Genomic DNA, 27,659 nt, shown 5'->3' with positions numbered 1-27,659 from the left:
AACTTATTTTTAAACCTGCTACTGCTTCGAAACGTTCTAGCTCGGATTGCACACATGGGAGTGACATAGCCGGTTCAGACAGAGACAGGAGGACATCGTCTGCAAACAAAGAAATTTTATGGGACTCCCCTGTGAATGGTAGCCCATGGATGCCAGGATTAGCCCTGATTGCTAGCGCCAACGGTTCGATACTGAGAGCAAAAAGCAGGGGTGAAAGGGAACATCCCTACCGGGTGCCTCTAGAGTGGACAAAGGAGGACGATTGGATCCCATTCACCAGCACTTTAGAGCGGTGAAGGAGATAGTTAGCTCGAATCATACTAAGAAATTTAGGAGAGAATCCGAACACTAAGTGTGTGGAACATAAACCTCCAGTCGACCCTGTCAAATGCTTTCTCAGCATCCAGACCAACTAGAACTGCAGGGATTTGGCATCTGTTGGCCTTCTCCATCAGATGGATAATGCGACGGGTGGTGTCATATGTTTGGCGACCCTTAATGAATCCGGACTGGTCAGGGTGGAGGAGGTCGGGCATGAGGTCATTTAGTAGTCGGGCAATGATAGAGGAATACAATTTGGCGTCAAGATTAAGTAAGGCGATAGGCCTATAAGAGGCGCATTGGTGAGGGTCCTTCCCTGGCTTAGGTATCACTGAGATTACGGCTTCCGACATGGTGCCGGAGGTCGCACCGTCCTCAGCCATCCTATTAAAAAGTCGTGCTAGATGTGGGCTGATGTCAGGGGAAAATGTCTTATAAAAGAGAGCGGTATAGCCGTCCGGTCCAGGGGCTTTGTGGATTTTTAGGGCTTTAATGGCAGCGGTAACAGTCTGTGGTGATAAGGGCAGTGAGCCATTCGTTCCACGTTTCAGATACCTGGGGTAAGGATAGATTCTGGAGATAGGCTTGTTGGGTAGCAGAGTCTAGCGTCTCTCCAGAGTATAGATGTTCATAAAAAGAGCCAAATATCTCGGCCTTGTCCTCGTCTTTATGTGTGATGTCTCCAGAGGGGCCCTGAATGCCTCCTATGTACTCTCTCTCCCTTTTATCTTTGAGCTGTCTGGCAAGGTGTTTACCAATTTTGTTGCCCTGAGTATATGAAAGTTGCCTGAGTTTAAGGAGCGTAAATTCTGCTCTGTTATTATAGATAGCCCGGAGTTTACCACGGATGGCCGTTAGATTCCGAAGAGTTTGCCTGGTGGGGTTCAATTTATGGGCGTGTTCAAGAGAAGAAAGCTGTCTCCAGTTCCTCCCGTTCTCTAGTGCTCTGCTTATTCAAAGCTGCATTAAGGGCAATACATTTCCCTCTAACGAACGCCTTAAGTGTGTCCCAGGTGGTATATTCCGACGTGTCTTCCGGCTTATTAATAGCAAAGAATTCAGCAATGGTTTCTCGGAGTTTGCTACAAGATTCCTTGTCTCTGGTAAGCGATGCCGGGAAGCACCACCTGGGGGTAGTCTAGGCGTTCCCACCCCAAGTAAGACTAACAAGGAGCAGACTATGATCTGCTACAGAAAGGGGTTATATCTTGGCCTCCTGCAGGGCGCCTTGCAAGGATTGACTAATTAAAATGTAATCAAGCCGAGAGTATGTATGGTGAATATGTGAGTAGAACGTAAAGTCTCGGGTCTGAGGGTAGAGAGTGCGCCAAGAGTCTAGAAGACACATGTCGTGAAGTTGCTGCTGTGTGTCCAGGGAGAAGGAGCCCATGTCCGAGCGTGGCTTGTATGTACTATCCAATTCCTTCTGCCAGATTAAATTAAAGTCAACCCTGAGGATTAGTGGGCCCTCCGCAAAATCTGTTTATTTCCCCAAAAATGTGTGCAGGAAGACAGTCTGCCCAGTATTAGGGGCATATACTGCTGCAAAAGTGCAAATTTTCCCTCGCAGGCGACCCCTGATCATAACCCAGCGGCCATCTTTATCATGTTGGACTCCCAGTGGCTGAAATTGAATGGAGGAGCGAAACATGAACGCCACTCCCCTGTGTTTCGTCTGAGCGGAGGATCTATAAATCAATGGGAAGTGTTTATGCTTGAGGCATGTGCCTTCTGCTCTGGTTAAGTGTGTCTCCTGCAGAGCTACTATGTCGAGATGGTGGTCTATACTGTATTACCATACCGTGTGGCGTTTTGGGGGGGGGCTGAGGGGGAGTTAAGACCCCTTAAATTCCAGGTCCCAATGACGATCGGCATTATTAAATAGGGAAAAGATCACTGCTTGCCAGAAGCTTCAGTGGTCCCAACAGATCTCTGGCCTTGGTCCCTCCCCAGGATAATGCGGAGTGCCAGAACGAGCCCACAGTGTGAGTGCAGATATCCAAGAACCCCTCAGAACTCACTGTTAAAAAGCCGCCACCATGTCCCTCCCACTCCCCCCCTCAATCCCCAAGTAAGAAAAAAAGAACTAACATGAAAAAATATACAATACAAACCCTACAAAATGGTTCCCCTGAGGGGCTGAAACGACCCTGTAGGAGCCAGGGGGGACAGCAGGTCCGAGGACCTAGTCCACACCCGTCCCGGAGAAAGACACTTATGAAAACAAAATATTGCGGCTGAAAGAGAAGTCTCTATATTCATCGATACCTAACGGAACCGCAGCAGAAAGTTATCCACAGTGAGGAACATAACGTACAGCAATATCTCAGTGAACACGAGATAACCAAAGGCACCCAAAGTCTCAGCCCTCAAACCTGCATGTCATAGAAGTAAGGAAGCAGCACCGGTCCTACGGAAAGGTCCATCAATGTCCGCAGCTTCCCTATCGTCCGGACGGGTGACCTAGGCCCCCCATAGGAGGGCAGCCAGGGGCCCGAGGGCAGGTTAGCCGGTTATAGACCTACTCCTGTCGACCGCCACTGGGTGCGTCTGGAGACAGCGGATTCAGTATGACTCAGTTCGTAGCCTGTGAAGGACAGTTATGTGGCGTAAGCCATGAGAGTTCATCGACGTCTCCTATGCGATCCCGCAGACCAGGCAGAAGTTGACTGTCGAACAGAATCTCCATCGTTACCTTGGGGGGTGTGTGGGGGAAGAGGTGGAGGTGGATTCCCACCTCACCAGCAGGAAGGCCTAGGAGGTCTAAACCTTCCTGTAGGGCGGTGATGTGGCGTCGTTTATTCTGAAATTCGAAGAGGGTAGGTCCACCTGTATCCGATATTGTCGTCTCTCAGTTTAGTGGTGACGGGCCTGAGCTGCTGTCTCCTGGCCAAGGTAGATGGCGCTATGTCCTGGTAGATGGTGCGGGAGTGACCCTGAAATGAGATGGAGCCCTTCGACCTGGTCGACTGAAGTACCGCTTCCTTGACTTTAAACAAATGGAACTTCGCCAGGATGTCACGAGGCATCTTTTCCTCGCCTTGCTGCAGAGAACCGACCCAGTGGGCTCCGTCTAGCTTTATTTTAAGGATCTGTGGGTCCAGCTCCTCCAAGAAACTTGGGAGCGAGATCGCCAGTTGGATAGTGGATGGCCCAACAGGCAGTGTACAGCACTCCTCACATCTCCTGTAGGCAAGAGGAGTCAGTCCAAAGAGAGCTTCAGGGAGAGAGGCAGGAGACAGGAGCGCAATGATCAGAGTCTAGTAGAGGCCGCAGAGCCGGGGCCTACGGTCAGTGGATATTGATACACCAGCGTAGTCTATGGCGGTGCGGGACATGATGGAACTGCACTGAGGAGTCTATGAGGAGCAGTGTCCCAAGCCCCCAGGGCCATTGCGAGTGTGTGGCGGCCCCTCGAGTCTGCAGGGAGGGATCTGCTACTTACGAGTATAGGTGGCAGCCCCGATGAAGAGTGCGCGAAAAGACCAGGGCCCCAAGTCGCTGAAGGCGCCAGCAACCGTCATCTACAGAAACGCGGCAGCCCTGTTTAAGTCAGGCACGCGTGGCGAGGGAAGTCCCGGTGAAAGCCGCACATCGCCGCTAGCTGATTTGAGCATTCCTGAGCTGTGCGATACCTCAGTCTTGGCGATTAGCCTCCAGGGCGGGATCCGGTGTCCCCGCACACCTTCCGGAGGTCGGGGCTTGCTTTTTCGCTACGGCGGGACTCCGGCCGCCATGTCAGCAGAGGCTGGCCTCTCTCCTCCAGACGACTTGGAGCTCAAACGGGCCATCTGCAAAACAAGCACTAGAAAGCCTGCACTGGTTACCGATTAAGCAGAGGATTCAGTTTAAGGCTATGTGTCTCTCCCACAAGGCCTTTTGGAGGAAGGGTCCTGTCATTCTTCAATCACTCATCACCCCCTACCTCCCAAAAAGAGATCTTCGGTCATCCGGATCCTTTCTTGCATTCCAACCCAGAATAAGAAAGACTAGATGCGGCGGCCGCTCTTTCTCTTATAATGGTACTATGGGCTGGAATGCCCTCCCTCTTCAACTACGTAAGGAACCCAATCTCTTATCCTTCCGCAGGCTCTTGAAAACCTGGTTGTTCTAAATCCTCTCCTGCCTCTGTTGCCCTGCTCTTGGTCCTCAGTGCTGGGAGGCCTACGCGTAGCCATCGCGCTCTACAAATCCCATTTCAATTCGATTCAATTCTCTCAGCGTCTGAATCAGAAAAGGGCCCTCCGCTGACGCCTCACATCTTCCGACATAGGTGGGTGACAGTTGTGGCGTTCTTGTGTTCGCCCAGCCGCCGAACAGCGCGTGGACCGGGAGCGGAGACGGTCTACGTCCGATCTGCCATCTTGCCCGGCCACGCCCCGAGAAAAGAAATTTTAAGGGTTTGGGTGGGATGTAATCCAATCTATTCATCCCACTCACATAGGACTGGGGTGCAGAATAATAGTGGTCTTTGTCCCTGCCCTTTGAAAGTCAAATGTACTCTTACGCCTATTCTTATGGATTGCGTTTATCTCGCAAATCGGATCAAGTTTTTAAGACCTTTGTTTTTTAAATATGACGCTCTTCATAGGAACAAAGCGGTTGAGTTATTGTCTGAGATGCGATATTTAGATGTGGCAGTTGGGATTGCTCGGTTTTTACGATCTGTTAAACAGAATTTTAAAAATGAAATGTAATGGGGTGGGGTAGCGAGGAGGGGGGTTTATTTAAAGGTTTTAATGGTTAAGTGTGCTTTTAGAATGTTTTATGGACAATCGTCTTGTTTTTTAACCTAGATGTCCTACATTATTGTCAGGAGAGGAAGGCTTTGCAGGGTAAAGATCTGGGTAGTTATCTGTAGGTGAATCGATGTGATAATCCTTCCAGGGATCTATCGGTACAATATTGTCCTCCCATCCTCATCATCAGGTGGTGGTGGAGAGTTAGATGATGTAATTAGAAAATGACGCAAAGGTGGGGAGGTTGCTGTAGGGGAACGTGGTAGAAGAGGAGGAGGGGGAGGAGGTGGAGGGGGGGGGTAGTATCCACATTCTTCCTCTTGAAAGGAATAAAGAAAGGTTAGTCTGCGTTTCTGAGATGACTTAGTAAGAACACGTCCTGTATCAGGATTTATGTAGAGTTCCTTTTGTTTTGCGCCCGATTTGGGCGTTGAGGTGTCGAAAATCGGATCCTGCCGCTTCGGAGACACAGCTTTAGGTTTCGGCGCAGAGGCTGTCGGGGCCAGGGTAGAATCACTTTTGGGCACCAAATGTTTTGGTGCAGAAGAAGCTCCGTCTTTGGCGTCAAGGATTTCGGCTCCGAAGCAGTTTTCGGCTTTGAGCCTGAAGGTGTCGGCTTGGTGCCAGTCTTTGGCCAACTCTATCCCGGGCCGGAAGGCTTAGAGACATGTTTCGGTGCCGAGCCTGAAAGCGGGGCGTTGGAAACCTCTTGTCGTGCAGACGTGGCCCGAAGGCAGGGGTGGGACCGAAACCTTTTGTTTCAGCTGAGTTAAATTTTGGGTTAAGGGGTGTTCCGTACTCACGGTACGTTGACCTTGTGGCAAGTCTTCTCCCGACTCGGAGTCCGATTCCGGGATGGAGACAAGTTCCTCTTGTTCTTCCTCGGTCCCTTGTGCGTCGAATTCTTGCTCTGATCGTTCACCAAAGATGTCCGGCGTGTATTCGACATTTTGACTCTGCATCTCGCGACGATCACGGCGCGTTTTCTTCAATCGGAATGATTTGCAAGCATTGCAGTCTTCTTCATTGTGCTCCAGAGAGAAGCACAAGTTGAGAGAGTCGGTCGCATATACTTGGCGCGACATCGAGGGCAGAATTTAAATGGAGTCCGTTTTATCGACTGAAAAGTGTACCAACGCGGTTAGGCCGGACGGCCTTTCCAAGATCTTTGGTCGAAATAGAGGTTATCCTCGACAAAACACGGAGAAGTGGGATACACGTTTGGAACAATACCAACGCAGGTAGAGTTGATTGCGCACCGAGGAGAAGCCGAAGAAACAGTTTTGAAGTAGAGTGTAGCAATACATGTCTGAACTCGAAGGCGGAAAAAAGCAATCTAACAATGGAGTCGATATAACTTCAAACCGTGGCAGGGTTACAACCTTGCGCACATCCAACGTTCTGTCAGTTTTATCGATCAGTATCTAACAGGTGCTCTAGGGAAATCAAGGGGAACAGCCACCTATGCCCCAAAGTTCCTCCGTCACAAAAGTCACAAAGGAAAAAACTGAAAAACACAAAGATTCCCGAGCAAGAACAAGGCAATTTAGGCCTATAGTCAGCAGTATACAATAGCAGTAAGGCAGGGACTGATTTAATGTCCAATGAATCAAAACAAACAGATTTCTTCTTTTATTTCTTTAATCTTCTCTGTTTCTTCTCAATTCTTCCATAGTGACATATTGGTATCTTTAGAAACGCCACAGCGAACTCAGTAGCCAACACGTGTTTCGTCTCGGGTAAATTGCCCGGCGACTTCCTCAGGGCATAAAAACAAGTCTCAGACAGAATGTATGTAGTTGTTTATTCCGTCATATTTGTAACACAATCTGAGTATAGATCGTTATTCTTTTATCCATATATGCGTGAAATTGTCTTTAACGAATTACAATCTTGATCAAAAGCATCAGATGACAGGGAAGATTAGTATATCTGAAATAGCGAAGAGAAGGAAAGGAGAGTGCTCCAAGCGTCACCAGTAACGTTTCCTGTGACTATAGGCCTAAATTGCCTTGTTCTTGCTCGGGAATCTCTTTGTGTTTAACAATGGAGTCGATGCCCATGCACAATAGCACCGAAAGGAGGAGTCACCAACCTTGTGAATGGAAAGACTTCTTCGAAGACGAAACAACTTGCAAACATCCGGACCCAACACTAGATGGCAGGAGTATGCAAAGCATGTGATCCACAGCTCGCATGCCTCGAACATATGCCATATTTGGGTCGCAAAAGAGAGATTGGAATCAAAGATAATTCTTAGATTTCTAGCTGATGAAACCGGTATCGGATTCAATTCAGTTGGGGACCAAAGACTGGAAGGAGGGGATGCCAACTGACCGAACACAAAAAGAGTGCCTCAGTTTTGTCCGCGATCAGTTTAAAAAAAGCTGCTGTTCATCCATTTTGAGATTTTTTAGACATTCTTTGAAATTAAGAAAAGCTGCTTCTGAATGTCCTCTAACCGAAAACAAAAGCTGCGTGTTATCCGCATTTGAGACTCCCCAGGATTTAATGAGGGTGGCCAAAGGGGCCAAATATAGATAGAAAAGCAGCGGGCTGAGAACAGAGCCCTGTGGCACCCCACAAACCAATGGTTTGGGCAAAGATGAAAATTGACAAAGGAAGACCCGTTGGAAACCATCTTCTAAAAAAGATCATAGAAATGATAACACTGTGCCCTGAAAGCCAAAATGGCTTAGTCTATTCAACATGGTAGAATGAGCTACCATGTTGAAAGCTGCTGAAAGATCAATCATCATTAACATGGCGGAGACACCGCCATCCAGCACCTCTCTGTTTCAGACACTTCCAGTAAAGCGGTCTCCGTGCTATAACCTGCACGGAAGCCAGATTGAGTGTCAGGAAACCTCTGGGTCCACATTTTGTTTCTTGATCAACGGCAGTAGGAAGGCCTGTTTCCATACGGCGGGGATCATGCCAGAATTCGGAGAGGCATTCCAGATCCGGTTCAGAGTAGGATTTACACTGAGCGTGACCATTTTAAGAAACTGAGGCAGGCAGGGAATACAATTCAATAGCTCCTCAAGTGAGTCTTTCAGGGATAGATTTACAGCATCCGGAACCTTTCCAGACGAATCCATTGTTGGAAAATTTGAGGTCAAGAATGGGTCTGAATTTGTTCTTGCCTTTTTAGGTCTCGGCTAGCGAAGGCTGCGCTTGCGCAGTCTCGCTCGCGAGATTTAATGTTTTTTAGTATGGGGCTTGAACCCGCCCCTCTTTTCCATTGGCTGGCTTCCTAAACGGAGGCCAGGCATTGGAGGAGAGGGGCGTCTGTCCGTTTAAGCCCCGTCTTTTGAGGATTCGGGGGCGTGTTTTTTACTTTCTTTCTCTCCTCTGGAATGTAAACATTCCAGCCAATGGGAAGAGGAGCGAAAGAAAAACACGCCCCCCAATCCGAAAATGCCGCTGCGTTTCTCCGAGGCATTTCTGCTTAACCTCGGAGAAAGGCGGTGGTGTTCATGGCGTCATCCCCGTCCACACGGCCCAGCTGGTGGTCGTCCTCTCCCCCTGCTCTCGGCTCCCTCGGTGCTCCTGCGTCCGGCTGGCGCTGTTCGCTCTCCTCCCCCTGAAATTGATACTGTGAACACATCTCAAAGTGAATTCGCTCTTTTTATATTAATAACTGCTCTTTTGCTGCACACTAGCGTCAGATGTAGTTCTTTCTCTCATATTACTGTCATTGAAAGCTGAATTTTACCATGACAGTCGCGTTACTTTACACCATACAACGTTTTGTTTCAGAGGCATCAAAAAATCGATTGATGATAAAGTAGTTGACACGCCCATGAATTACGCTGGACAGGTCTTAAGTGCAGAAAATAAAAGCTGTGCGCCCAGGGACAGAAACGAGTATAGCCCACTAACTCAAAGTCTATCGCCACAACCAGAAAACTCTGGGACTGGGGAGCTGGGTTCAAGCCTCTGCTCAATATCCTGGGGGTTGGGGCAATTCACTTAAATTTACCCGTGCCTGCAAAAATGAACTCTTAGTGTAATGTAACTGGTACACAGATAAAGCGTTCCAATATCTCTGGGTAGAGTGAGCACTGTATAAAACTGCACTAAAAAAATAAATACAGTCGACACCGAACCCTCAAGTCATACTAAGATGGCTGCCACTTTTACCGTTTGGGGCAGTAGACCGGCTTTTGTGAAAACCTTAACTACGGCCAGCGAATTCAATCATTCCTAGTGACCGAAAGTCAATGTTGTGTTCCATTATAACTGCGTAGTCTAGTCGTTAATGCTTCCACCAGAATTTATGTTCCCTGTCATCCATTAGTTTCCGGTTCCGTGAATTGAAGACTAGGGATTTTTGTTGTATGTGAAGGGTTTTCTCAGGGTGTCTTTACTAGCTGGAGATAAGGTATTCTCAGTGGGGGATGCGGAAAGAGACTCATGGGGGAGCGAGAATTTTCTGGGTAACAGAGTTCGTGTTGCCTCATCTGGAAAATGCGAAAAGGACCACATTAAAAGAAAGAAGCAGGGGCAAGAAGGTAAGATGTCAGATAAGAAATTAGTTCCTGTAGCGCTTGCGTAAGCCAAGAGGATATTAGAGCTCCGTTCATATAAATTCATCTGATGACTTTTGTCACGAAAGCGTGATGCTCCATTTCTGGGTCCATTTATTATGGAAGTTTTAGTACTGGTTCATTTGAGTTGATCCAACTGAAAAGCATGCTTGTAAGCAATGCTTTGTAAACGAAAGTCCCAAAGGTTTGATTACTGTGTCCTTGGTAATGATCAACCAAGCACCGTTAGTAGGCAAGTCTCAATATGATTAATAGGAATAGGAGTCTGATGTCGAGCACAGACGTTTCAGTGATATAGCTTGAGAGAAAGATTGATAGTTGTTTCATGGGTTGTTTTAATGAATTCTATGATTTGGGAAGTCTAGCTATACACACACCTGCAAGATTTTAGCTACACAATGTAGACCAGCGATAGGACGAAAAATATTGCTGTGGTGAGGCTTAGATTTAGCGTTATTGAATAGCCGTAATAAACCTCTTTGAACAATGCCTTGGTCTATAGAAATGAGTATAGACAGAAGAAGTGGTGTCATAGGGGCAAAGTGAAAGACGAGATCGAGGCTTGTAAATACAGGCTGCAGAGCACACCACGATGAGAGTGCTGAACAGAGCTCTGGGATAGAGCAGCAGGCCTAGGGAGGGAACAGAGGAGTAAACCTGGACGCACGCTCAGTCATGAGCAATGCCAATAGCTCTAACTTTAACAATGCCGAGACCATTGCATTGTAAATGCTTGTTTCTTTACCAGAAAGTATCTGGAATAAATACCTGTTCCCCATTGAAGCAAGATGTTGACTTCTGATCAGGTCTGTACTTTTTAAGCAGCCTCGATGGAGCAGACTTGGCTAAGGCCGGCGTCAAGAAGAGTTCCATGGACAGTTCCAAGAGGCCTGGTACTATAGGAAGGAGTGGTCTGGAACTGTGCATCGGTGAAGCATCTTGAATAATACTGATGTCTAAGAAGAAGGCACCAACATCGGGATGTTTAATTTTGCCGCTCCTCTCACGAACACCTCATGAAACGTGGCAATATCTCCCGGGGAGACTAGATGATGGACAGGCTGTCAGGGTCAGTGAGTAGCGTCCAGTACATGTGGAGGACACATCTGGAGTGATGGTGAGATCGTGATCAGGATCTATGTGACCGACATCGATGTCGTCTTGTTAACAAATGTAGCTACCTATGGTGGCTGTGAGATCAATGGCACCTTCTGAAAAGTGATCTTGGCCTTGGACGAGGTCACTCAGAAAGAGATCTTGGAGCCGTGGAAATTGGCACCGAAACCAATGGAGACGGAAGCGATGGTGAAGGAGATGCTGGCAAGACTACTGGAGAAGATGGAGAGCATATCCTGGAACAGCCAAACTGTGATGACTAAGAAATGCGCCGCCTCTTCCTTTGGCGTGTCCTAGACATCAACCTGCCCCATGACCGCCTGTGATGCCTCGACGTCGATATGCTTCTTGATGTCGATCGTCAGCGCCTCCTCGAAAGGACTGTGTGCTCAACGTCGACCTCCTCCTTGAAGGCGATCTGTGGCTCTGTGTCGACGGCAGGTAAGTCTTCGACATCGACCTACCCAGTCTCGACGTCGATCTTCTTTTCGTCAACATCGATCCATCTCTCTTGACAGCAAACAGGTCAGTGCTGTACCTTGTCTCAATGTTGATGCACCAGACGTCAGCAGGTAATGACACAATTTTTGAGCTGGAAACCTCTTTTTGGATGTTCCACGTCCACCAGAGTTTGATGACAGAGCCTTGGTAAAGGACTGACCCTCTCCTACCTTTGCAAGATCACATGTAGACTGCATCTGCTTCCTGCGCTGTTCTTACGCGCCCTGGATGCGAATCTTCTCCCCATCTCAAAGGGTTCACCTGGAAAACGTTCTGCAGTGATGACTTGCTGAAAGACAAATGATACAGAAACCATGGGGGCCTGTTTTGGCTTTCTTTCTCCCACAAGAAGGGCATTCATCAAATAACGATGGCATTTGCTAAGACAAAAAAAAAATCCCTAATTCCGGTCAGAAAATCGCATAAAATGCAATGGGGAGATAAGAGCTATCGAATGAAATAGTTTTGAATAAAATTCACAAGTGAATTATGATGATAGAAGCCTTCGAAAGGCAGAGTTCAGCGCTCCTAGGCCCCATCAGCAAGTGCCAGAAAAGAGAACTGAGGTACCTGCCTTTAGCTAAGCATAATGGGATACTGGAGGTCCATGGGTTCTAAAAGGGACCACATATATTTTCACCTCTTATAATGGTAGCCTACGGGGCTACACTGTCCTACGCTCATTCATTTCTACACTCTATTAAAAAAGGATTTGTGAAAGACATTTGTATTGTTTTACAAAGACATCATGCATTTATATGCACAGAAAGTTCTCCTGGCACCTTTTTTCAGATGAAGATATTGGCCACTGTAGCCTTCTCCTATAGGCTGCACAATAGGTTTCTTTCTTAAGTGACTCTGCAGACCTTCCTAAAGAAAGGCGAACATCTACACTTAAGAAAATATATTTCAAAAAGTGCTCAGGGGACCCCGAATGTGGGCCGGGCTATTCAGTGCTTATGACTATCATGTAAATCCTCTACGAGAGAAATTTTTCAGCAAGATCGACCAACCAGCACAGCACTTCTAAACATCTTACATGGTAAATCCATTACCCTATGTTAATGCTGAGAGGAGGAAACTAGTTAAGGGGGGCTTCTCCTGTACAGCCATGCCCAGAATGCCAATCCGACCCCTTTAACACTGCGGTTATTAAAGGTTACTCTTCAGTTAACTCCTTCCATTACCTGAGAGAGAAAGCAAGATACAGAGTAAAACACAAGAAAAAGAGAGACGCAGACTGTCCAAGACTTTTCAACTTGCCAAACACAGCAGGCGTCTATGGATATAAATCATAAAGAAAGAAAGAGCCCAGTAACGGGACAATTCTATTAAACGTTGTCCATAGCTCTACCCAAGCTAAAGCATACTAACAGTGTTCAACGGCTATAGAAAGGTGCCATGAAAAACACTAGAAAGGGAATCAATCAAGCCAATTATCAAACTATAAGAAAAAACACCTTTATTTCAATTTTTACAACATAAATATCTCTAGAGACGACGTGCCCTTGGAGTTGTGCATTCTTGCCACATCTCACTCTGCTCCAGTGTTGTCGTTTCTTGACATCAGAGAAAAAGGTGGCTAGTTATATTTATCAGTTCCTTTTATCTTTCTTCAAGGTAATGCGAAAAGTCCCAGAGTATGTACAACAGCATATAAAAAATGACACCCCTTGACACCATAGTGTAAGAGGGTCGACCCTTTTGAAGGAAGCTGTCATCTGCTTAGGTCACGATTGGAGGTTCGGCTGCACAAGGTGCGCTCTTCTTGGGTCAGGCCACTGAAGAACGGGTGATTCAGGGCCTCCTGGAGCGTGATCCTCATCGAAGGTTCATATGCCAGCATCCTCTTTAGTAGGTCAAACAGCTGCATGTGGTCCACTGAATCCTGAAGCATGTAAGTCTAGAAGAAGTACAAGATGTATATGAGCAGGTTAGCAATAACATTTATCAAAGTTACATTGTTCTAGCTTTACTGACACAATGGCCTCAGTATGCATTCATTTCTAAGAGTACGTTTTTTGAATTACTCTTTCAGACAATCGGAACTGAAGAACATTCGTATGGATGTTTCTTCTTTTTATACAAACCAGGATTTGTCATTTTTTTAAACTGCAGTAAGTTGCTTTATTCATCAATCCCCCTTTTGTCAATATACTAACTGGTTAGCACAATTAGTTGGTTGATAACTATTTGATAGCTTGGTTGGCCTGTATTGCTGGCACCTTAGTGATACGGTGCACGGATACGGTGCACGGCTACCAAAATCACAATGTATCTTGCAATATCGGTAACCAAGCCTTTACAACCTACACCTCCATAACATTGAGAAATATAAAAATAAGCACTTTCATGCGAAGATTATTTACCCTTGGTATCATTAATTTTTATTACGTTTGATGAATATAATCGATCCAGCAAATTATTCAACTGAATGTCCGTCCAAGAAGCCAGTTTTGATTCGGGAATTTTGCACAATACTTGCCATCATAAGTGTCACTGGACAGCGTCATCAGAGGCAGAGAAAATATACTAGCTACCATATAAGGCGTTAATGTGACGGTGAAGCAAGTTTTATCTATTTTCAACACATCCAACCATAAGGAAGTAGAGACTACATAAAAATGAAACAGTACCAAGAAGCTCATGTAGGGTATATGGGAGAGTAACAAACCTAGACCAAAATGAACTACACAGCTGATGTTCCAAACAGACAGAGTACTATTCCCCATCATCAAACAACAAATGTTCTAAGAAAGGAAGGACCAGGTAACAGCATTGTAAAAAGATTGAATCAGAACACGGCAGAGATCACAGACATGCCCCTCATGGAATGAGCCTAGAATCAGAAGGTTTTCCAGCCAGCTCGTAATAGCTCCACATGCAAAAAGATCTACGAAATAGTCTGCTTCCTAACACGACTATCACAGACCCTTTAAAAGACACACTATTATCCTTTCGAAATGATGACATTCCCTGGACAGCATTACCACCCACAATAAACTTCGGGTACCTCCTTTGTGACTGGACAATATGAACTTGGAAATAAGCATCCTGGAAATTCAGGGACACTAACCAATCCAGTTTGCAAAGCCAGAAGCATCTGAAGCAGAGTCAGCTCTGTCAGTTTTTCTTTACAAATGAACTTATTCAAAAAACGCAGACCCAGAATTGCATGCAAGCCCCCTCCTTTCTTCGGATCATAAAATAATGGGAGTAAAGCCCCTTCCTTGTCGGATAAGGAACAGTTTGTGAGGTGCCATTTTACAACAAAGCTGCCACCTCCATTAAGATGTTTGTGATGGGGAGGTAGAAAATGGTAGGGGGGGGGGGGGGAAGTTAGCCTCCCCAAAATAGCAGACGGGTACCCATGTGCTACTTTCTTAAAATAACTGCATGTCCCAAGTGATCTGCTGCCATCTCTGATTCAAGCTAGCCTGGCGGATGAAGGGTGATGGCCTGAAACCGGTCCCAGGATGCTTGTTTGTGTCCGGGGAGGACCTGGCTTGGCAGTTCGGGCAGGACTGTTCCTGCAAGGAACAGGGTCAAGACTCATTTGCATATGGCTGGGTCCAAACTGGGGTGGTGCGGTGAGCAAAATAATTATGGATTTAACTCAGATCCTTGTGACTGGGGGTGAATGTTTGATTTGTCCAGCATTCCGTCCATCAATTGTTTCTTTTGCATATGTCGCCCTTAGTGGGAAGGGTATCCCCAGATGTCGGTCCCGTGTTCACTACACCACTGGTGCGCAATCTCTATACTATTCAAACCAGATCGCAGAGGCCAGTTCCAGCTCGAAAGAGATCTATAAAATAGTAAAAAGCCTCACCACCCTTCCCACACCCCCTCCTATAACTGAGAATCCGCAGCTCCGTTGCGAAGATGTGGCCAATTTTTTTTCCCAGAAAATCAATCTTATCTACTCTTCCTTTCCATCTACAGAACAGACCGCTCTGACTAAAGCAGCCCCATGTCCCCCTCAAGAACATACATCCAACCACCCTCCGGTGCTGGCGGAATTCCCCCAGTTACAGGTGGGTCTCCTTACCTCCCTCATGCACCAAGTGAAGTCAGGCTCCCCCAGAGATCCAGCACCCCCACATGTCCTAGTCTCTGCCATTCAAACCATTCTTCCCATACTGCTTAGAGTACTTAATACCTCGATCTCTACCTGCACAGTACCAGTAAAGTGGAAGCAGGCCATGGTAAGGGCTCTGGTCAAAAAACCTAACCTTGACACCAAGAACCTTAACAACCTCCGCCCGATCTCCTTGTTGCCTTGGGCAGCCAAAATCCTGGAGAAACACAAACAGCATATTAACAACCTTTCTCGAGCAACACCATCTGCTCGATCCCTCCCAGACTGGTTTTCGCCCCAAGCATGGGACTGAGACGGCACTGCTGGCAGTCACAGAGGAGTCCAGGAGAATCTTAGATCGGGGAGGATCTGTGGCAATCATCCTCCTCGATCTGAGCGCGGCGTTTGATACCGTGAACCACGGTATCCTCCTGCAGCGCCTCCAGGACATCGGAATATATGACAAAGCTCTGGAGTGGTTCAGGTCCTTCCTGAGTGACAGATCTTTCCAGGTATATGAAGGTAATGTCACCTCCTCTAGCAAGCCTCTGAGGTGTGGAGTCCGGCAGGGATCATCGTTAAGCCCGACGTTATTTAACGTCTACATGAGGCCACTGGCTGAGATCGTCCGCCCATATGGTATTAAGATCGTTACCTACGCGGACGATACCCAGCTGGTGATCTCCCTGGCACAGGCAGGCGGACCCTCAGCTAATGTAGATCTCGCCGGCTGTATGGAGATGGTCAAGAGCTGGATGACCAAGTCTTGTCTCAAACTCAATGGAGACAAGACTGAGCTCATGCTCCTGGGTCATACCGTACCATCCACCATAGACACTCTCTGGCCTCCCAGCTTAGGTCCTGCCCCTGCTCCCAAAGACGCCATTAAGAGCCTGGGTGTCTGGCTTGACAGATCCCTGTCTTTCGATCAACAGGCAACAAAACTATCTGCCACTTGCTTCGGCATCCTGAGAGTTATCAGGAAGATCTTGCCTCTTCTCCCCTTTGAAGCAAGGAAAATCGTGGTTCTGGGCCTGATCCAATCGCGGCTGGACTACGGAAATGCCTTGTATCTTGGAGCTCCTGACTTCACCTTGCGCAAACTGCAACTAATACAGAACTGCGCAGCCAGAACTCTCTTACAAATCCCCCGCAGATCATCAGCAAAACCCGGACTGAGGACACTGCACTGGCTCCCTATAAAGGAAAGAGTAAACTTTAAATCACTCTGCATTGCTCACCAGACTTTCTGGTCTCTAGGCCCGGCAATCAATCTCCCTCTCATCACACCCTATCTCCCGACAAGACAGTTGCGCTCCACCACTGCGAATCTAGCCATTGTGCCGTGCCGCCAATAAAGAAATCAAGGTCTGGAGGCCGCTCCTTCTCTTACAATGTAGCTAAGAGGTGGAACGCTCTGCCCCAGCATCTTAGATCTAATCCGGATATTCTCTCCTTCCGCAAACAGCTGAAAACGCTCCTGTTCACTACATAACTGTGGAGCTGAATCTGCCTCCTCTTAACCCTAACCTCAGTTGGTATGCTTAGCGCTTGGACGCCTCAGGGCAGCTACGTGCGCTTTAAAAATCTGAGTTCATTCATTCATTCACTGGATTCAAGCTAGCCTGGATGATTAAGGGTGATGGCCTGAAACCGGTCCCAGGATGATTGTTTCTGATCCAGAGAGAACCTGGCTTGGCAGTTCGGGCTGGACTGTTCCAGCAAGGAACAGGGTCAAGACTGATTTGCATATGGCTAGGTCCAAACTGGGGTGGGGTGGTGAGCGAAAGAATGATGGATTTAACTCAGATCCTTGTGACTGGGGGTGAATGTTTGCATTGTCCAGCATTCCGTCAATCAATTGTTTCTTTTGCCATCTCTGAAGCAACACAGCTGCTTGCACTCCAATCGGGGTCACTTGAACAAATCCCATGAGACGAAAAAGTGGGGTTTTGCAACTGGAAAGAGGCATCGGTCAAAGTTGAAGACTATCCTTGCAAGCCTCCATCAGACCCTTGATAATTTAGTGGATTGAAAAAACTGCAGACAGTGGACTATAGTTCCTAAATCTTCTCTACTGCCTGTGGAATTCGTTTTTTAGATGAAGATTCCTGCTTTTCCACGGCTGGACTACGCTTGAATCTTCCAAATAAAGCAACAACCTTCTCTCTTAACAGCCACCAAGCATCGAAGAACATAGCAACCAATTGTGCCTGGACATCCGACCACAAAAAGCAGTAGTAGGAATCTACGCTTGTTATAAGACTGAAAAGTCCATGATGTGCCACTGCCTCCATGCAGGCTGACCAGGAAAATTTCATCTGAGACGGTTTCTCTGTCAGAATTTCTGTGATAAGTAAAGCCTTCCTCTACTGTTTAGACTACTAAATAATACCAAAGTTCCCTCCACATTTTTTAACAGTAGCAAAGTCGGCTTGCTCAATCAAGGATGGGCCCTCTGGTTCAAAGAGATTAGCCTCTGGGTTGGTATCTAATCCAGTTGCATTCTGGAAATTAGCCAATAAGCAAGGAATAGTGTCCAATGACGGCAAAACACACCTCCCCTTTAGAATCATAAGTACTGGCTAGTGACTGCTTTGGAAACTACAACATGTCAAAATTTGATCTGATAAGTCCCATATTTTGTGGAATGACCAATACTTTGTGAACTAATGGAAGAATAGAAACAAAGCCACAGAGTTGGACAAAGAAGGAATAACTAAAACCTATGGAGTCACTGACTTCAGCTCTGATATGATGGAGGACTTTTGCTATCCGATATCCACACCAGAGAGGAGACCAAAGTCATTGGCACCACAACCTCTGGCTGGAATGAAGAAGCCAACAATGTGGCCTCCAGAAGGTCACATACGTTATGTTATGTTATGTTAAACGGGGTTTTGTTAAGCGCTCAGCTACTCAAGCAGAGTGTCCCGGCGCTATCAGACCCGAAGCCACAGAACTCTAAACAGGGGGAAGGGGGCTTATTGGCTAAAAAGCCAAGTTTTGAGCTTTTTTCTGAAGGACAGCAAGCTCTCACTCTTCCTTAAAGAGAGTGGGAGGGCATTCCAAGACCGGGGCGCAAGGTACTTGAAGGAGCGTCCATCAATACGGGCGCGCCTGATTGCTGGGACCGTGGTGAGAGATAGAGACGCTGAGCGCAAAGCTCTGGCTGGTCTATAGAGGATAAACCTCTTTCTGAGATAGCTAGGGCCCATGCCATGAAGGGTTTTAAAAGCAAGGGTGAGCGTTTTAAACTCAATGCGCCTCTGGATAGGAAGCCAATGAAGGGTTTGCAGCAGGCCAGACGCATGTGCACGATGACCAAGACCAAAGATCGCCCGAGCGGCCGAATTTTGCACAATCTGCAGGCGTGAGAGGAGAGACTTTGGGAGGCCCAAATAAAGGACATTGGCATAATCAAGCCTGGATCCTATTAGGGCCTGCACTGTCGTTTTCCTGTGGGCAATGGGGAGAAGGGGAAGAAATTTTCTAAGTGATTTCAAAACCCCAATACACTGGCCAACCAGACTCATAATTTGTGGTTTCAGAGAGAGAGAGGTGTCCAGCTTAACCCCAAGATTTTTTGCCACCAGTGTTGCATTAGAGGGGGGGACATGTCCAGCGGCCACCAGGATTTCCAACACGTATCAGGGGGACAGCCAAAAAAGAGAACCTCGGATTTATCCGAGTTGCATTTGAGTTGATTCACTTGAAGCCAATTAAAAACTGCCTCCAGGCAGCCTTTGATGAGAGCACCATCGAAGTCCATATCTTTCTTGCATGAAAAAAAGAGCTGAGTATCATCAGCATATGAGACAATCTGGGCACCGAAAGACTCCGCAAGTGCCGCCAGAGGGGAGATATAGATATTAAAAAGAGTTGGACTCAGGATTGATCCCTGAGGGACACCCCCCTCCATGGGTGGCACTACCGCGGAGTATGGGGGTGCCCAGACTGTTTGTTGGCGGTTGGCCAGAAAAGACGAGAACCAGTTGAGTACCGTTCCACCAATACCGATCTCCTCAAGGCGCGCTAGAAGGCGGCCGTGAGGGACGGTGTCAAATGCCGCCGAGAGATCAAGCAAAATCAGCATTGCCTTCCCCCCAGAGTCCAAAACTTCCTTAATGGCCTCAGTCACCTCCAACAGGGCCGTCTCCGTGCTCATGTTGGTACGGAAACCGGACTGAGTGTGGTGCAGAAAACCATGGGACTCAACGAAGAGCGAGAGGACAGACTGCACGTGCTTTTCCGCAACTTTTGCCAGGGCTGGGAGCAAGGAGATAGGTCGATAGTTGGCATGAGTAGTGTGGTCCAAGGACGGCTTCTTCAGCAGTGGAACGACCATCGCTTGCTTCCAGATGGACGGAACTGTCCCTGTTTCTAAGGAACGATTTATGATGGGGTTCACCATCGGGTTTAGCACATGGGCCACTTTAGCCAACAGCTTAGCAGGGCAGGGGTCCGACGGAGAGCCCGACCTTATTTTTAAGAGTATTTCCAGAGAGTCATGGGGTTGGAGAGGAGGGAAACTCGTCAGGCTGGGTTGACCCTGCTTAGGCACCTCAGACGAGGTATTGGGCCAGGACAGTCCTCCCAGGTCGAGAGAGGTAAAAGTAGCCTGAATACTCCTGATTTTATCGGAGAAGAAGCTGGCTAATTGAGAAACCCACGTCTCCGAAAAGGAACATTTGAGGGAGCTGGCAGCGGGGGAGGTGAATTCTTTAACAATAGCAAAGATTTCCTTGCTAGTGTTCGCAGCTTCTTCAATCCTTTGGGTGAAGTACGTTTTTTTGGCTGCATAAATTTCTTTATGATAGGCCTTAATACAGGACCTATAGGCCTCCTTTAGTGAATCTAAATAGTTGGCACGCCAAGCTCTCTCGGCCTTCTTACAGAGCCTTCTACTGGTATTGAGAGCGTGCGTGAACCAGGGGCCAGAGGCACGTGAGGATTTCTTAAGGGAACGCTTAGGCGGGGCTAAGTCCCCCAAACACTGTGCTAGCCATGTTTGAAAGCGAGAGAGGTCCAGTTCTAAGTCCCCAGTGAGAGAACAGGGGTGAGATAGCCTATATTGCTCAATCATATCAGGTGTGACTAGATGAAAGGGACGTGACAGGCGGGACTGACAGCCGACAGGCCTACCAGTCACCGCGAACAGGGACTGAATCTTAAAAGTTAGTAGCGAATGGTCCGACCATAAGACGGGAAGAGGGGGCGCAACAGAGATGGGAGAGGTGGAGAATATCTGATCCAACGTGTGGCCTTTATCGTGGGTCGGCGATTTCACGTAGGGTAGAAGGCACAAAGGTGCAGTGATATCAAATATATGGATAGTGTCAGTGGCGTCCAAAGTATCAAAATGTATGTTAAAATCGCCCAATAGGATAAAATGTTTAAATTGAATGCTCAGAGTTGATATTATAGTGTCTAGCTCTTCGCTAAAAGATCCCAAGGGGCCTGGAGGTCGATATATCAGCAGACCGGCACAAGATTGAGCCGGCGAAAAAGAAAGGCAAAAACCCAATGCTTCTACCCCGTGGATTTCATTAGTGGGAATAATGGAGCATTCGTACTGTCTATCTATCTATCAGCAATGCTACTCCCCCACCCTTTCTGTTCATCCTGTCTTTCCTACATGCACCCAGAGGGAAGAGTCATGAGATCCTCTTCAGTGAAGGCTTGGTCAGAAAACGCCCCAACCCAAGAAAATGAATTGGCTGCAAGACAGGAACTGGTTCTGAAGAGGAGGATAAAAAATGCTCATCTTCCCTTCACCTACTACTTTCTTCTGGTCTCTCTTATGAGGCTTCCCCGATGGAGATCTAGTTCTTGACCTTATCCTCGATCCATGAAGGAAAATTAGACCCTCTCCATCAAGGAAGCCAACATCAACTTTGACATAAGATTGAAGAGGAAGGATTGTGGCTCTACCAAAAGAGAACAGTTGAGGTTCAGTAACTGACATCTGTCTCTTGCAGTGCTTGAAAAACGATGACTTCGAGGGAACACATGATGATGAACACCACAAAGATTTGCTAAAAAACACAAAATACAAAAAAAGATTGTTGAAAATGGTCCAACATTTTAAGATCTTGCCTTAGTTGGAAGCGTTGAAAAAAACAGAATTGGCATAACGAGACACCCTATATGTTGATCAGCAAATTAGTTTAGGTGGAACAGCGAGATCCAGCCGTTGACGCCAGTGATGCACATTATGGCAAGTCCTGAGACTAGAGTGCCTGAGAAATGGGTTCCTGCTCTACAGGAGTTGAAATCTATTAGAATAATAAATTTAGAGATTATCTGTTGCATGATCTTGCAGGCCTACAACGGATACTTACCATAGGAATCCCTCTTTCAGGGTAGACTTTGAAGTTGTGCAATATCAAAGCTTGATTTCTGAGATGTGCCTAATACGGTTTTTCAAACTGTATTACTGGTTTTGGCTTTGATAAACAGCACACGCCACAAACCTGGACTAGGATTGAAGTGTAGACAAGCTAGCAAACTCAATGCTAACAAACGGAGTTCTGTATCCTTTGCAAATTTTGAGTCTAAATTTAATTTGCATTCTTCATAGCCGAATTCCCATACCTCATCCCAAAAAAAAGGTAAAAGAATTAGCAGAGAAAAAAAACATCCCTCTAAGAAAAAATACTTCTTTCGATAATCTATCTGGTGGATATTATAAATTCTGCAGATTACTCAACTAATTAATATCTTCCAGGAATCGGACTGATCCAGAAATGTTCCATCACCCCACCCCAGCCCCACCTACCCCCAACAATTGCTCTCTAGAGCCGCTAGGTGGCACCATAGAGCTTCAGCCGTGGTTTTGTCTGGCTAGAATGCAATGACAGTGGGGCATATAAGGCACTGGCTGGCGTCAGCGTCTAGTTTTGACTGACAATGCAGAGTAGCTCTGACGTGGACCGCAAGCACTTTGCCTTGATGTTTCCCATTTGCCATGATGTGCGAGCCAAACATAACTGAATTGTACATATTTGCAATCTAGTGTGCTGCCCCAGCAGACTGCAAAAGGCCATCATGCCTAACACACATAGGACTTGAATAACTAGGAATAATGTCTGATCGGGAAAATTAGAATCATATCCTGAACACCTGCAACCCTTTGATGCGGAAAAGCCTTCATACACGTGTATAGATATGCTTCTATGCAGTTAAATTGGAGTACGGACATGTTGAGAATTCTGGGCATTAATAGTAAAGCCTGAAACGTGCAGAAGGGTCATGGAGTGCTGATAATGTTCCCAACACCATGGTAGGGACCCTGTCTTTCAATGACATCAGAGGGCCATAAAAAGTAAACTCCAGACCTCGTTAGTGAGGCTGTCACCACTGACAGCATCTGGATGAACACTTGTAGTACTGTTGTCATACCAAATCGTAGAAATGCTAAGTTATAGTGCTGAGATCCCACAGTGACCCTCATGTAAGCGCTTATGAGTCAGAAGAATTGCCACATGCATGCGACCTGGAGGTCCATGAACACCAGCAAGTTCTCCTCAATTCAGGGCCAAAGAACCTGGCTCGATGACAGCTTTTTGGACTTCTCATTCAGAATGAATACATTAGAGACGTGAAAGTCCAGGATACGCCTCAGGACTCAGTCCTTCTTTGGGATCAAAAAATAAAGGGAGTAAAATCATGTCCATCTTTCCTCTAAGAGCACCACTTCTATTGATCTTTTGTTCAGGAGGTCATAAAGCGTCCACCTCCGAGCTCAAAACTAGGGCAGTTCTGAACAAAAGTTAGGAAGTGCAGGGCTTAGCCCTCGCTGATGATCTGCAACACCAAGCAAACAGTTGTGACTGTCTCCCAACTGGTTGAAAAATGCTAGAACCACCCTCCCTGTCCAACCACGCACACAGTTGAAGCTAGAGGTGTAGAGAGAAGGGGTCAAAGGTTTTGAAGCAGTAGACTAAGTGGAAGATGGTGGTGATTGGAGTCGCTGCTGCTGAGGATGCAAATGCTGGCATACCTCAGATCCACATCTGCCCAAAAGAATTATTAGATCTGTTGGGCTGTTGTGATCAGATCAAGATTGTTAACTATAGGTTTCTGTGCCCTGGAGATGCCCTGAGCATTCTTTGTAGTTGGTAGAACTGCTTTGCAGAAGAAGCCAGGCCCAGCAAGTGGTTTGCTGCATGACTTTTTTTATCCATCGAAGGAGGAGTTGGCTTTGTCTCTGAAGAGCCATTTACCGTCAAAGGGCATGTCCACGAGGTTGGCTTGGATATCTTCTGAGAAGCCTGTGGAACACATCCCAGCATGGCAGTATAGGGTAACGGCGGTGGTCGGTTTTCACGGCATTGTGTCAAAAGAATCCAAATCAAACCAACATTTGTTTAGAGGTGTGTAGTCGATCACTGAATATATGTGCAAACATCTTTTCTATATGGTTAAGACATCTCATGACAATCATCTTTGCCAGCTCTCAAAGCGTGGATGTAGTTGTCAAGGCGGCACCTGGCATTTGCAGTGCAAAGAGGTAGGCTATCAGAGGAGAAGACTTTCCAGACAATAATCAAGCAGCTTAAGACTTTTGGTCTGGAGGCGCTACTGGAAATGGATTACAGTTCTGTTTAGTGGAAGAAGCATGAACGACCAGACTCTACACAGACTTGTGCTATAACAAAAACCGTGGCTGAGAAAATGCCACTCAATGCAGTGAATGGATGCAAGACTATGATGTCAGACTTTGCCTCAGTGGTGGGCAACGACAATTTAAAGGCCTCTACTGCTTTTCATACAGTGGAGCGAACAGACTTCTACTGAAGGCCAAGAGAGGTAGATGTTCACCTCTGGAAAAGTATCAATGCCCCTAGCCAGTATGTCCAGGAAAAGGCCAGCATTTGTATAATAAGGAGGGTCAAACAGGGTCATCCAATGTGAAGAAACTCATCCAAAGGTGAGCCAGGGAAACTACATGAATGATTGTAGCCTTTAGGACAAACACCTCGGGAACCATCACATTAAAAAGCCCTAGGTTGGTTGGAAAACATTTCATCCTATACACTTCGAAGATGCAATCTGCTCTGGATGTGGAAATGCTTGATACATGAAGAAGTCGCATCACCGCACCTATAAACTTAAGTGTCTGCAATAAGATTGTCAATGTTGAATCTAGCTGTAAAACATTAGCAAAACAATAGCCTTGTCTGGCTGAAAATCCTAGATTGGAGTACTGCAAACAATGAAATGGTTGTTCAGACATTAAGTTAGAGACAGTGCATTCATCAGCTAATCATCTTAGGATGTGGTTGGACCCATAAATAAGGATGAGCTACCTCGAATGAAAAATTGAATATGCTACTTACCAGTATGCATCTGTTCTTGGCATGTTGACATTCATATCTGTGCATAGATCGCCGCCTAGTGTTGGGTCCGGATGTTTGCACGTTGTTGTCCTGGAAGAGTCTTCGAAGTATCCTGGGATAGGTGACTCCTCCCCTGGACTACAGTGCGCATGGGCATCCTCTCCATCCTCAGATTGTTTTTCGCCATTGTGGCAGTGATGGAGTAGATACAGAAAGTGATGACCATGCTTACAGTAATTCTGAGAGCTGCAGCTGCTACAGGCGCCGGGGAGGAGGGAGGGCGATATGAATGTCAGCAGCCCTACATGCCAAGAACAGATGCATACTGGTAAGTAGCATATTCAGTTCGAGGCATGTGGGCTGCTGAATTCATATCTGTGCATAGAATATATAGCAGTGCCCTCTTATTAGCGGCGGCTACCAGTGCCAGCTGCAGCGGTCTGAAAAAGAGTTTTGAGAACAGCCTGTCCTACAGCTGCCTGCTGTTTTGATTGCACATCTATACAATAGTGTTTGGTAAATGTATGTGTAGTGGACCAGGTGGCTGCTCTACATATGTCATGCAAAGGAATGTTTCCTAGGAAAGCCATGGAGGCCCCTAAGTTACGTGTTGAGTGGGCTCGTGGGGGAATCGTTAAAGTGCGTTTAGCCTTTTGATAGCAAATTTGAATACATTTAACGATCCATCTGGCTATACCTGCTTTGGAGATAGCGTTACCTTTGTGGTGTGGGGCAAAGGCAACGAAAAGTTGATTTGTTTTGCTAAAGGGTTTGGTCCTGTCGATATAATACATGAGGGCCCTTTTTACATCTAGTGTATGGAGTGCCCTATCTGCGACAGTTTGTGGGTTTTGAAAGAAAACAGGCAGTTCAATAGTTTGATTCATGTGGAACTGCGATACCACCTTGGGCATGAATTTGGGGTTGGTACGTAGTACGACCCTGTTGGCGTGAACCTGTATAAATGGCTCTTGGACGGTTAGTGCCTGGAGTTCACTAACTCTTCGTAAAGAAGTTATCGCTACTAGGAAAGCTACTTTCCAGGTAAGGAATTGAATCTCGCATGAGTGTAGAGGTTCAAAGGGTGGACCCATCAGGCGTGTGAGGACCAAGTTGAGGTTCCACATTGGGGCTGGTGGGTGGCTAGGTGGAATGACTCGTTTGAGTCCTTCCAAGAATGCTTTGATGGCAGGCACTCTGAATAGAGAGAGGTGCTGCCTGGTTTGTAGATAGGCTGATATTGCGGTCAAATGGACACGTATAGAGGTGTACGCCAGATTGCATCGGTATAGGTGTAAGAGGTAACAAATAATGTTTTGGATGGATGCGTCTAGCGGGTTAATGTCATTATTATTGCAATAAATGACGAACCTCTTCCATTTGGCTGCATAGCAAGCTCTGGTAGTGGGTCTCCTGGCCTCCTTAATGATGTCCATACAGTCAGGTGGTAGGTTTAGGTAGCCAAACTCTAGGACTTCAGGAGCCAGATTGCCAGGTTCAGCTGTTGCGGATCTGGGTGCTGAATCTCTCCATGGTTCTGCGTCAAATGCTCGGGTTTGACCCGCAGCCTTTGATGCGGCACCACGGAGAGTTCGAGAAAGGTGGTGTACCACGGCTGGCGTGCCCACGTTGGAGCAACTAGGACTAGTGTCAGAGAGTGTTGTCTGAGTTTGCGTGCCACCAGCGGTATCAGTGGTGCTGGGGGAAAAGCGTACGCAAATCTGCCGGACCAGTTCATCCATATCGCATTGCCCTTCGACTGCGGATGTGGGAACCTGGCGGCAAAGCTTTGGCATTTTGCGTTTTCGCTTGTCGCAAATAGGTCTATCTCTGGATGACCCCACTGCTGGAAGAACGGTTGGAGTACTGATGGGTGTAACTCCCACTCGTGCATCTGGTGTCTGTGTCTGCTGAGCAGATCCGCCATCTGGTTGTCCTTGCCGGGGAGGTGTTCTGCCATGAGGAACATGTTCCTCTGAATGGCCCACTTCCACATGCTCTGAGCCAGATGAGACAACTGTGGAGAGTGTGTTCCTCCCTGCTTCTGTATGTAGTACATGGCAGTCATGTTGTCCGTCCGGATCAACACGACTTTGTTGCACAAGTGTACTTTGAATGCTTTCATAGCGAGGAAGATTTCCATCAGCTCTAGAAGGTTGATGTGCATCTTCTTTTGTTGTTGTGTCCATAGTCCCTGCACTGTGTAATGGAGTACATGAGCTCCCCATCCCTGGAGAGACGCGTCCGCCGTCAGTATTATCTGTGGGACAGGCTCTTGGAACGGTCGGCCCTTGCAAAGGTTTTGTGGATTCCACCAATGCAGAGAGTTGTATGCCCGACCGCTCACCAACACTAGGTCTTTCAACTGTCCTTGAGCCTGATTCCACTGACGTGCTAAGCACTCCTGAAGCTGGCGCATATGTAGTCTCGCATGTGGGACTATGAAGATGCAGGAGGCCATCATGCCTATCAACTGCATGAACACTCGCGCGGGAAGGGAGTGTTGTGGTTTGAACTTGGAAATCAGCATTTGCATGCTGTTGATTCTCACTAAATTTGGCTGAGCTGTGGCCGCCAGAGTGTCTATAGTCGCACCTAGGTACTGTTGTACGTGTGCGGGCTGGAGATGGGATTTTGGGTAATTTAGTGAGAACCCCAGACTGTGAAGGAGGTGAATGGTGTGGGACATGTGGCTGGCACATTGCTGGGCTGACTTCGCTTGAACGAGCCAGTCGTCCAGGTAAGGGTAGACGTGTACGTGCTGCCTCCGTAGATGTGCCGCCACAGTAGCTAGGCACTTTGTGAACACCCTGGGTGCTGTTGTCACGCCGAAGGGAAGGACTTTGAATTGGTAGTGCTGCCCTTGAGCAGTGAACCTGAGGTATTTTTTGTGTGAGGGGTGAATGGGTATGTGGAAATACGCATCCTTGAGGTCTAGTGTGGCCAGAAAGTCTCCCTGCTTGAGCAGCGGGAGAACTTGCTGTAGAGTGAGCATGTGAAAATG

At 47.1% G+C, this 27,659-nt stretch overlaps 1 protein-coding gene across 2 annotated transcripts in view; it reads right to left on the bottom strand.

Annotated features, from left to right (window-relative positions):
• Window positions 1–12,671: 12,671 nt before the first annotated feature.
• The window catches only part of CLK3 (CDC like kinase 3), a 272,328-nt gene continuing 257,340 nt past the window's right edge, over window positions 12,672–27,659 (bottom strand). For both annotated transcript variants that reach the window (XM_085643786.1, XM_085643787.1), the window contains exon 13: window positions 12,672–13,133. In XM_085643786.1, the coding sequence (XP_085499912.1) occupies window positions 12,948–13,133 (186 nt within the window). In that variant the 3' untranslated portion in view covers window positions 12,672–12,947. The remainder of the gene's footprint in view (window positions 13,134–27,659) is intronic.

Source organism: Triturus cristatus, chromosome 3_1, assembly GCF_964204655.1.
Source record: "Triturus cristatus chromosome 3_1, aTriCri1.1, whole genome shotgun sequence".
NCBI classification, from domain to species: domain Eukaryota; kingdom Metazoa; phylum Chordata; class Amphibia; order Caudata; family Salamandridae; genus Triturus; species Triturus cristatus.
Note: the sequence above shows the minus strand (reverse complement) of the source record. Positions and strands in the feature narration are given on the sequence as shown.